At 35.6% G+C, this 12,095-nt stretch overlaps 1 protein-coding gene across 3 annotated transcripts in view; it reads left to right on the plus strand.

Annotated features, from left to right (window-relative positions):
* Nucleotides 1-12,095, plus strand: part of RNF2 (ring finger protein 2) — a 46,108-nt gene extending 34,013 nt beyond the window's left edge. For all 3 annotated transcript variants that reach the window (XM_082702979.1, XM_082702981.1, XM_082702980.1), the window contains 6 exons: nucleotides 448-536; nucleotides 3,252-3,412; nucleotides 4,062-4,277; nucleotides 8,516-8,788; nucleotides 9,732-9,903; nucleotides 10,184-12,095. In XM_082702979.1, coding sequence (XP_082559105.1) covers nucleotides 450-536; nucleotides 3,252-3,412; nucleotides 4,062-4,277; nucleotides 8,516-8,788; nucleotides 9,732-9,903; nucleotides 10,184-10,285 — 1,011 coding nt within the window. In that variant the 5' untranslated portion in view covers nucleotides 448-449 and the 3' untranslated portion in view covers nucleotides 10,286-12,095. The remainder of the gene's footprint in view (nucleotides 1-447; nucleotides 537-3,251; nucleotides 3,413-4,061; nucleotides 4,278-8,515; nucleotides 8,789-9,731; nucleotides 9,904-10,183) is intronic.

Consider the following 12,095-nt stretch of genomic DNA (forward strand, 5'->3'; position numbering starts at 1 on the left):
ATCAAGTAGGGGATTTTTTTCATGAGTGGAGCTGTGAAAGTAGAGGCAAATGATCAGGAGTTTAAAGTACTATGAAGTAGATTTTGTTATCTCTGGCAAGAATTGACCATACTGGAGAGTCTTAAGTTTTCCTGGTATAGTTCTAAGTTCCAGGACCGTGAATTTTAGAAGCATACTTATTTTTTGGGATTAAGACTTGATTTCTGGACATTCAGTAATAATTTTAGGTCTTTCTTTGTGCTACCTATTAGGCATTCAGAGATCAGTCATGGTGTCTTGCACTCAGATAGCTCGCATTTATAAATGAAAAGATTCTTGCACTTTCAGTTTTTGAGGAGCTGGTGTGTCATTTGATTATTTTTAGGATTCACAATTCCAAAAAATCAGTTTTGAGATTTACTTTCCTTCTGGATACTGAAATTATTTTTCTTTCCTTTTTATTCTTAGCAATGTCTCAGGCTGTGCAGACAAACGGAACTCAACCATTAAGCAAAACATGGGAACTCAGTTTATATGAATTACAACGAACACCTCAGGTAATGATGACTAAGATAAATTTGGGGGAAATATAACACATGCGGAAACTGGGATACATTTTTAGAAAATGAAAGCTTGAAAGAACAAAATGATAATAATGAACTTATATATAGGTAGTCTTGTGTATGTTTGGTTTACACTTCATTCATTGATTCAACAAATAATGTCAGTGTATACTCTATACCAGGTCTTACACTAGGCACTAGGTGAAGTGAATAAAATAGATGAGGCACGAGCTTATGGAATTTAGAGACATTAAATGAATAAATCCACAGAAGTACACATTTGAGAAGTGTAAAGGGGGAAAGTGCTCAGTGCTATAATAACAATGGGAGGGGGCACTAGAGAGATTAAGAAGGGAAAGATGGGAAAGACTGGGGGAGGAGCAAGTTTGAAGGAGATAAACATGCTTAAACTGAACTCATTTTCAGATGCCTGTTAGGCAGGCAGAAATGTTAACCTAGGGGTCTGTACTAAATATAAAATTTTGGGGGGTGTCAGCACATTTTAAGCAATGAAAATAGGATAAGATCACCTAGAGAGAGAGATAAGCAGAGGGGCCCAGAATTTCATCCGAGGAGCTTCAACGTTTAGAAATAAAGGAAAAAATGGAAAAGAGGCTGGCAGAGGAGACTGAGAAGGAATAGGCAAAGTAAAGAAAAATAGGAGATGGAGAGAGGATCAAAATCTAAGAGGAGACGTCTTAAAGAGGGAGGGTGTAGTTACTGTGTTCAACACTACTGAGAGGATGAGTAACGTAGGATTACAGAAGTGCACGTTGTATGTGGCAGTGTGTACTCCATGACCTTGGCAGGAGTAAATTCACTTGAATAGATTGTGCTGTGTTGAAGGGGGAAAAAAGTGAAAATGTGTAGGCAATTTTTCAGAGAAGTTTCATTTTGTAGAGAAGCAGAGAAATGGGAGTAGAAACTGGAGGGAAACATGGAATTGGGAAGTTTTAAAATTTTGTTATAAGATGGGAGATAAGAGGTGCACCAAGGACATCCCCGTGGTCCACATGGCTTTCAGGTGTATCGGTCAGATTTCACTAGACAGCAGCCCCATGCAGATACTACTCTAGGCTGATCTAGTGGAGAGTCCAGAGATTGCTGAAGCCTGAGAGCAAATAAAGTAATAAAAAGGATATACTTGAAAAGGGAGGAAGGAAGGTACTTTTGATAGGAAGAGGCATATTTTCTCTTTGTAGCAAGAAAGAAAATGATTTATAAAAAGGTCAGAAAATGAGAGAACTCAGCAGTGAAATTTGAGGTAAGGTAAACTTTTGAATATTTAGATGTAGGAAGTTCTGCAATAGAAGAAAAGGTGTGAAATAGCGTAGAAAAAACAAGTTTGTTACAAGAGAAACTTATTGCTGAGGGTGTTGAACGCCAGTTTGAGACTTGTGAAATTTTTAGTGATACCAGTCTGGTTGACCCCCCCGCCCTTTTTTCTACCACAGTGCTAGACACCTGCACAGGTACATAGATCAAGAACGTGGATGGTCGAGTTTATCCTGGGCTGGGATTTTGCTAGGCAAGTTTTAAAGAGGAAAAGGACAGACTTAGTTACTAGCTGAGTCATTGTCATACTCTGATAATTTCCTCATTTGTGAAATGGAGGTTTTAATTCCTGAATCAAAAGTTTGTGTGTATTGAATTAGGTAAAAACACTGAAAGTGCTTTCTATAGAGAGGTTGAGACATAATAAGACATTCAAAAATAGTGGTAGTTATTGTAAATGTAAAGATATTTTACTTGAGTCCTTCATGGACAGTATCTTAATGGACAGTAGTTTCTGTGTCTTTCCCTGAGGAAAAACAAGTGTGGCAAGCCAGTGAAAATAGGAAGTAACATATGGGAAGCCTTTTATTTCTACCTGCACCTTCCTCTTCAGGAGCCACCTATTAGACATCTTTCCCCAATCCATAGGAGCCAGGATTTGGTAACTTTAGAGCTAGATAATTTGTGCTCAGTGCCACCTTGTGGGAAAGGTGGGTAATGGTGAAGAAAGCAGGAGTCCTCTCTGCCGCTGGGAGATGTGCTGGAATTCTACACTGGAACTCCAATTGCATTTTTGCACTGAAACATTTTTACACATAACAGTTAGAAATACTAATACTGGTACTGTGGATTAAATTAGTTTGTAGGTTAGCCTGAGAACCTGACCACTTTGTATAAAACTGCTTCTGTGGATCAAGACTTAAGGTTCAAGAAGTGCTTTCAAAATGAAACCCTGTTAAACTGTGTGTAAATTAGAAATACTTGTATTGGAATCTTAAAATATTTAAATGGATGGCATGAAATACATAGTTTGTTATCAAAATGGTAGAATTTTGGAGATAGAAGAATTAAAGTTTATTTTGCTTTACCTTCCTCATTTTGAAGGTAAGAAGACAGTGTTAAATTATTATTTAGAGTCATGTTAATATGGCTGGAACTAGAACGTAAGGCATCTGATTCTAAATTCAGTGGTTTTTTTTTTATGTTACTTGGCTTTTCAACACATTATAATGTTATTTTTTAGCGTTAAAATAAGATAATTGGTGGGGTTGGTATGTTGGGGAAGATTATGATAAAACTGAGTTGATAGTGGTGGTGGCTGGGTGATGGGCACATAGTTGGTTTTTGTCATTTTCAGTTCTTTTGTTATGTTTGAACTTGTCCATAATAAAAAAAAAATAGGTAGCATTTAATTTTAAAGTGACTCTTCTATAGGAGGCAATAACGGATGGCTTGGAAATTGTGGTTTCACCTCGAAGTCTACACAGTGAATTAATGTGTCCAATTTGTTTGGATATGTTGAAAAACACCATGACGACAAAGGAGTGTTTACATCGTTTTTGTGCAGACTGCATTATCACAGCCCTCAGAAGTGGGTATGTTGAAATGAGTTATACTAGGTATTTAATTATACCAACATGGTGCTTATATGGGTTTTGAGAAATACTCTCTAAGTATTCATTTAAGAATTGGAAATTTTTCTAAATCTAAGTTTTAATTATTGGAGAATCTTTGTTTTGAAATAGTTGGTTTTATATAGTTTAAAAAGCTTTATAGCATGAGTATTTGAGGAAATTACAAAGCATGAAACAGTGGTTCTTCCACTTCTAAATTATATAAAAAGTATCTTTATGAATGCTATTTTAATAAAAGAATCAATAACAAATTAATATGCATTAGTGATTAAATTTTCCTTGTAGGGCATGGATATCAAGGAAAATTTTTATTAGCGAGGAATAGATTTTTTTTTTTTAAGGAATAGATTTTTATTTCTAAAATGATTATGTTTGAATTATCATTGGAAAGTAATAGAATTTTTGCCTGTTGGCAAATACTGCCTGAAGTTCCCAAAATCTTGCTTACAAACCAATCAGATTTTCAAAGAAATTCAGATTAATCCGTTTAAATTTCTGTGACTGAGTAAAGGTATTAGAGTAGAGATAACTATCCAGAAGTTGGATGTTTTTGTCCTTAGCTCAAAGATACTGACATTGTTTACATTTTCTTTTCCCTCTTTTTATTTAGCAATAAAGAATGTCCTACCTGTCGGAAAAAGCTAGTTTCTAAAAGATCACTAAGGCCAGACCCAAACTTTGATGCGCTTATCAGCAAAATTTATCCAAGTCGTGATGAGTATGAAGCTCATCAAGAGAGAGTATTAGCCAGGATCAACAAGCACAATAATCAGCAAGCACTCAGTCACAGCATTGAGGAAGGACTGAAGATACAGGCCATGAACAGGTACATGAGAAAGAAGGCCAGTGATGGTGGCCATTTTTCTGAATACTTTTAAAGTATTGAATTTACTTAGCAGCCTCCACTTTGAAAAAGATACAACGTAACAATAAATAAAAGTTCTGCATGATTTCCTTTCCATGCAGGCATAATGTATACCTCCAGGCGTTAATAGGGTTTTTGGTTTACAATACTATTCTCTGTTGTATCCACTTCCCCCTCCAATTACCATTTCTTTTTCTTTTATTTCGGTAGCAAAACTGCTTGAAAAAGTCGTGCTCACTATCTCCAGTTCTTCTCCCATTCTGTTTTGAACCCCCTGTATTCAGGTTTTTTTTCCCCTCCACTACCTCCATATCACTTTTTCAAATTTTCCATTGACCTCCAAATTGCAAAATTTAATTACTGATTCTCAGACCTCATTTTCCTGTCTTCCTCAGCAGCATTTGACACTTAATTTCTCTTTGAATGGTTTTCTTCACTTGGCTTTCAGGAGACAATATTCTCCTGGTTCCTTTTGTATAAATTAGCTTATTCCTTAATTCAAATTTAGCATGTCCAATACTGAACTTTTTATTCTTACCCCCTACTCCTCTTCATTCTTGTTCATTTCAGTTGATGGCAACTGTCATTCCACTTGCTTTAGCCAAAAACTTTGGAGTCACCCTTAATATTTTTCTTTTTTCTCACATTGTATATCCCAACCTGTGAATAAATATATATTTAACTTTTTCCATAATATATCCACATTGGTCTAGGCACCACCATCTTTGATTTGAAGTATTGAAATAGCCTCCTAATTGGTCTTTTTATTTTCCACGCTTTCCCTTACAGAGTCTGTTCTCAGCACATCAGCGGGAGTGATTCTGTTAAATTGAAAGTCAGATCATGGTTCTCCTTTGCTTTGAAGCCTTTTATATCTTTCTTCTCTTCGCTTTCAGGTTAAATGACCTTAATGATGGCTTTCAGCACCCTGCATAATCTGGCCACTTTCTTACCCACATTGTAGTTTCCTTTCTGATACTTCCTAATATATTCAGGCCTCAGTGAGGGTCATTGTTTTCCAAAGTAAGAGATGCCAGTAAAGCCCCATCCCAGTTTAGTGTTTCTCACCTTGGCTGAACATCGGAATCACAGAAAGTTCTAAAATTTTAGGACCTCCAGTATCATCCCAAACCAAACAAACCAGAATCTTTGATTGAGTTCCAGGCGTTGCTATTTTTAAGGTTTGGAAGTGGTTTTGAAGATGTGCTACATTGTAACTGTATTAAACTGACCTACAACTCTGTTGAGTAAAGTAAAGTATTAAGTGTTGAGTGTATTTATTTTGAAAGAGTTATGCATTTCTAAGAGGTTGAGGGACTTTAATGGTGCTCATTTTAGATACCATTTTAAGCAGGACAAAGAGTCCCCTTTGCAAAATCTTCTATAGATAGTCCTTTGATTTTGCTTGAACGTTTCTAACGGTGGGCGTATGTGATGGAAGCTCCTTTCATTATTCACAACTTTATTACAGTTATCTTGCTGATCTTCTGATTTCCGAAGCATGGTTTTGTCTCAGGCCGTTTATACTTATTATTCTCTCTTTAAGGAACCTTCCTCCAGATAATCCACATGGCACACTCTTTCTTCAGATGTCTGCTAAGTTCCCATCTTCTACCTCAGGACCCCAACCATCTTACCCTCCCTTCTTCATTTTTCTCCACAGAGCTTACTTATTCTCTTGACATTTATGTGTTACCTGCTACATAGAACAATATAAGCCCTTAGAGGGCAGAGAGACTGTCAGTATTTCTGATTGTTATAATTGCAGTGCATAGAACAATGCTTGGCTTCAGATAGCTGCTCAGTAAATATTTCTGAATGTATGAATTTTTTAAAGTTCTATTATATTGAATTAAAATTAGTTTCTTATGTGTAGCAATCTTGATCTGTGTCAAAATATTTATGTTGGATTCTTTACTTATTTCAGATTCTGCTTCTTTCTACTAGTTCTTTAAATAGTAGAAGCTAATTTTTTTTTTTTTAAGATTTTATGTATTTATTTGTCAGAGAGAGAGAGTGTGGACAAGCAGGGGAAGCAGCAGGCAGAGGGAGAAGCAGGCTCCCTGCCAGGCAAGGGTAGAAGCTAAATATTGACATTCCTAATTACTGTTCTTATTCCTCAAATGACTTTTAAGTTTGATGGTGTAGGTCTTGAAATGCTACCTCTAGAATGGTGTGGAGTATTATACATATGATTTGATAAATGCAAGATATAATAAGCTATTAATCTCTATTATGAACATCATTTTAAGAATGATTCCTGAAATAAATTGACCTAGGTCTGTCAACCTCACACTTTTTTGGAAAGAAGTTTGGGATAAAAATAAATACATTAAGACAAGTAACCCTCTTAGCTTACTTTATAATCAACTGAAACAACTTTGCTTTTGCTTTAGTTGTAGATTTTAGGAAATATTTAAGTGTGGTCTTTATATTTTCACTGTTGTATTTTTCTTTTTCATAATTTTGGCCTGTTCATATCATATATATGTATTTTAAATTGTGATAAAAAAAGATATAATGTAAAATTTACCATCTCACCCATTTCTAAGAGTACAGTTCAGTATTATAAATACATTCACATTAATGTATAACCAATTTCCAGAAATCTCTTCATCTTATAAAACCAGAACTCTGTACCCATTAAACAACTCATTTCATCATCTCTTGGTGACCACCATTCTACTTTCTGTCTTGATGAATTTGACTACTTTAAATACCTCATATACATGGAATTGTGACTGGCTTATTCCACTTTTTGTTAAGATTTTATTTATTTATTTGACAGACAAAGATCACAAGTAGGCAGAGAGGCAGGCAGAGAGTTCCGGGGGAGGGGGGAAGCAGGCTCCCCGCTGAGCAGAGAGCCTGATGCAGGGCTCCATCCCAGGGTCCTGAAATCATGACCTGAGCCAAAGGCAGAGGCTGAGCCACCCAGGTGCTCCTTATTTCACATTTTTAAGACTAATATTTCACTATCTGTTTACATCTTTTTGGATCATAGTTTTGTCATTTGATATGTTAATGATTCCCCACTTAATTTTGAAATGATAGGGCGCCTGGGTCGCTCAGTGGGTTAGGCCGCTGCCTTCCACTCAGGTTGTGGTCTTGGGGTCCTGGGATCGGGTCCCGCATCGGGCTCTCTGTTCAGCAGGGGGCCTGCTTCCCTTCCTCTCTCTCTCTCTGCCTGCTTCTCTGCCTACTTGTGATCTCTGTCTTAAAAAAAAATGATCCCCACTTAAATTTGAAATGATATATAGATTTCATAAACAGTATTTTGTGTTTTTGTTTAAAAAAACAAAAATTACAGGTTCTTGAGCATGTTTCCTAAGCAGTGGGCTATGATTTGCTTGTACTGGCAGTAAACAAGTAATAATGATACTATCTTAGAAGTGCAGGTCATTTCTCATATTTCTTTCATATACAGGTAGAGAGGGGGGGCAGTGTGGTAGAATGTGCATCACATCTTAGCTCTAGTTCTGGTACTTATACTAGCTTATAACTAACCATAGAGCTTTGAACTTCACTTTCATTGATTTTCTCAACTATAAAATGACGATAATGTTAACTACCGTGATGATCGTTTTCCATAACCATTGTTTTGATGAGTAAGACAGATCTGTATACAAAGCACCTTGCCCAGTTATTGGTGTTCTTTTGTTTGTTTCTGTTTTTGAGCTTGTTAGACTGCTTCTGTATCCATGCTTGTGATTTAGCTATATCTCATTTTTCTCATCAGCATAATTTTATATTGCATTAGCAGACTTTGAGTGAGGTTGGCAGGGAGGGACTGCTTAACGTTCTCTTAAATCTTGTTTCCATAAGAACCTTTAATTAAAGAGGCATGAATATCTTCCTTTAGAACTTTTACATTTTCATTTCTGAATCATGTCTTTGTTTAGATTTAAAATCTCATAACAAAAAAATTTATCTACATGTAAATAATATAATTCCTATAGTCAACAAAGAAAATTATTTTTGTGACTATAAACAAACATTTGTTTAAGTCATTCAGATATATCCGTGTGAGTAAGGTTCTTTAGAAATTTCTGGGACATGAAGTTTCAAAATAAATGCCATTATCCAGCTTGGAGCAAATTCAGTTATGAAGACTTCTAAAGTTCAGTAAACATGTTTCAAAATGCATTCAGAAGGTCTAAATATAAATTTTATGCAACTCCTTATTTTCCCTTCACTAGATTACAGCGAGGCAAGAAACAACAGATCGAAAATGGCAGTGGAGCAGAAGACAATGGTGACAGTTCTCACTGTAGTAATGCTTCCACACACAGTAATCAGGAAGCAGGACCTAGTAACAAACGGACCAAAACATCTGACGATTCCGGGCTTGAGCTTGATAACAACAATGCAACAGTGGCAATTGATCCAGTAATGGATGGTGCTAGTGAAATTGAATTAGTATTCAGGCCTCATCCCACACTAATGGAAAAAGATGATAGTGCACAGACAAGGTAAGTGTTAGCAAGGTTAGCTTCAGATTATTTGAATTCATAATACTTAATTTGGAGTTAAAAGGCAATTTTGTGTAAGAAATAAGGGCAGTATTTGTCATGCCATTGATTGCCAGGGTTCTTTTGGATGTTCTGGCTGCCTAGATTACAGTTTTCCTTCTTCTTCATGTGCTTCCTACCCACATTTGTGTATCTAAAAGGAGTGACTCTGGGGCACCTGGGTGGCTCAGTCTGTTAAGGCTCTGCCTTCAGCTCAGGTCATGATGCCAGAGTCCTGGGATTGAGCTCTGTGTTGGTCTCCCTGCCTAGTGGGGAGCCTGCTTCTCCCTCTTCCTCTGCCCCTACCCCCACTCACTCATGCTTTCTCTCTTTCTCTCATTTAAATAAATAAAATCTTAAAAATAAATGAATAAACAAAAGGAGTGAGCCTCCTAGGTAGAGGGGGAAGAAGAGTCCTTTAACTTGTTCAAAGAGTGATTGAATTATAAACCATGCTTTAAGAAAAAGTCTCAAGATTAGTGCTTCTTGGCTCTGTTTTAAAAACCAGAAAATTGATCACTTCTTAGTATAAAATTTGCTCAGAATTTTATTATTCCTCTTGTTGCTGTAGATGGGAGAATTCTGCTTCTTGGGGTTGAGGGGTATTTTCTTTCCCAAGGCTGCAGTACTCCTTGTATTTATTTGATTTTTGTCTTTGTCATATTTACAGATGGTAAGGTAGAGCTTTCATGCTCTTGGAGACAGATGGTGTGTGTGTACTTGCCCCTTTTCTGCACCTTGCAATAAAAAATGTTTAGATAATAGAGGAGTAAATTTTTGGTACTCTTTTATCAGTAATTGAGACATTTACATTTTATTCAGCTTGTTAGAAATGTATTCTATAATTTGAGTATGTTTTTATCATTAGTGTAGAAGTTAAATTATTAATGATTTATTTTTCCAGATACATAAAGACTTCAGGTAATGCCACTGTTGATCACTTATCCAAGTATCTGGCTGTGAGGTTAGCTTTGGAGGAACTTCGAAGCAAAGGAGAATCAAACCAGATGAACCTTGATACAGCCAGTGAGAAGCAGTATACCATTTACATAGCAACAGCCAGTGGGCAGTTCACTGTGAGTATTTAAAAGAATAGGCTGTTGAAACCGGGAGCACATTCACCATCTGAGACTGGCAGGTGTTTTGGTGGGGCCTAATAAAAATGTTCGGGACACTGAGATCCTGACAGAATGAGAAATTGCAATGGGGTAATTATTTTGATATCTTTTGGTTGTCCTTTTATGAATAGTATGTGACAAGTTTTATCCTAAGAGTAAAAAAAATGGACTTTGATGTTTGTTTCATCTCACTGCTGTGCTTTGAATAGTGTTTTAATTGTTTCTTTTTCTGTTTTAGGTATTAAATGGCTCTTTTTCTCTGGAATTGGTCAGTGAGAAATACTGGAAAGTGAACAAACCCATGGAACTTTATTATGCACCCACAAAGGAGCACAAATGAGCTTTTACTAAAACCAAGTCTGAGAATGAACTTTTTTTATAGCCTATTTCTTTAATATTAAAGATGTAACGTCTTTACTTTTACGGACAGAATATTGGATATGTTGTTCAGTTTTCTTTCTGAGCCAGACTCGTTTACACTATTAGAATCTTTTCCCCTTAATTTAAAATTTCCTTTTTGGAAGGGACTGCAGTTATTCAGGACTTTTTCTTTCCTTTTAAAAATATATCTAAGTTTTATGTTTTCATGAAGTATGGTTCCATTTGGAGCACCCGTTTGACCCAGGAATTTTTCACAGTTCCATCTTCTTAAGTGAAGATTCAGTTGGCTGTCCTTTTCCCTCCCCTCTAAAGTTTTTTAGGCCTACAGAGTGTTAAATAATATGTATTTTGACTTTTTTTCCTGGAGTCTTGTATATTTATAGTTTTCTATATAAGCTGTAGTATCTTCATGAAGACCAAGGCTCAAACTTACTGTGCTTAAAAAACAATTCTCATAGGATTATTATTTTCATGGTATTTTCTTCCATAATATCTCATTTTTTAAAAAAGGTTCTTTATGAACTTAGTGTCCATTGTCATGCAATGTTATTTTTTTCCATTTTTCCCCTCTAATTTTGGAATTTCTGATCCTGGGAAAGAGAAATAAAATGTCAAGTTCTATGAGAACTTGGTTCATTTACAGATTTCACTGAAGAAAGAAAAATTAAATTGGTCTTATGTAGTCTTCAAGTGTATATTTAAAGAGGTCTTTTTGTATTAGCTTTACTGTCACTTCAGTTCCTTTATTATGTGTGTTTGATGTTTTTTCCTATTAAAATACCAGAGATATGGAGATATTTTGCACTTTAGCCTTGATGAAAAGTACAAGATATGTTCAAAGCTTCCCTAATTCTTTTCTTCTTGGTAGCCATGAAAGTTTCAAGAATAACATGGCACATAGAACTAACTAACAACTGGAAAAAAAAAGTTTTCTTCCGTTTGAAAAGTGTGTTCAGCATTTTGGGTGGCCCTATCACTTTATAAATTTGGTGCTCTGCTAATCACACACTAGAGAAGCAAGTTAAAGGAGCTTGAGCCCTGCCCTAATGAGAGATTATTTTGTAGAAGAATGTGAGCAAGTAGGGTAAAGTCATTTTGTTCTTAATTTAGTTTTATATTTAGGGACAGTGTTGGGCTTTTAGAGCCAGAAGGCTTTATGACGACAGATCAGAAATAAGATTGACTTGTGTGTTGCTTTTCATCACTGTCCTGATTCCAGGTATGTTTCCAGGTTTATAATTATCACAGTATTTACAGAGACTTGATTGCATTGAGAAATTAACCTCAAAGGGTTTTTTTTTTTTTTTTTTTTTGCCAGCCAGGGTTGAGTAGTCCTCCAGTTCCATTGTAACTAAATAACCTGTCTAGACATTGTAAATATTTATTTGTCATTTTTGACAGATTGGGGCCAGCTTGATGTTTTAAATCTTCAGTCCAATATGAAAACTTATAGGCTCATTAAATTTTTTACTGTCTTACTGAAAATATTTCAAATCTGTTTTTATAGTTTTATTGTGCCGTGAAATTTGAAGACCACCAAAAATCAAGGGAAATTTTGTATTCAATTCCTTTTCTGGTGTAATGTTAAGTTGTATAGATTATTAATGCATGTCCACTGCATATAACCCTGGTTTTGTGATATAACTGCTTAGATTTTATTCGTGATATTAGATTAGTGGTTGCATTAAATAACTAAATTCCCATTGTGATTAATTGAAATTTTGTCTTGAAGCAGAAAATTATTTGTGAATATAAGCTTTGTGCTTAGA

Source organism: Mustela nivalis, assembly GCF_964662115.1.
Source record: "Mustela nivalis genome assembly, chromosome: 16".
NCBI lineage: Eukaryota > Metazoa > Chordata > Mammalia > Carnivora > Mustelidae > Mustela > Mustela nivalis.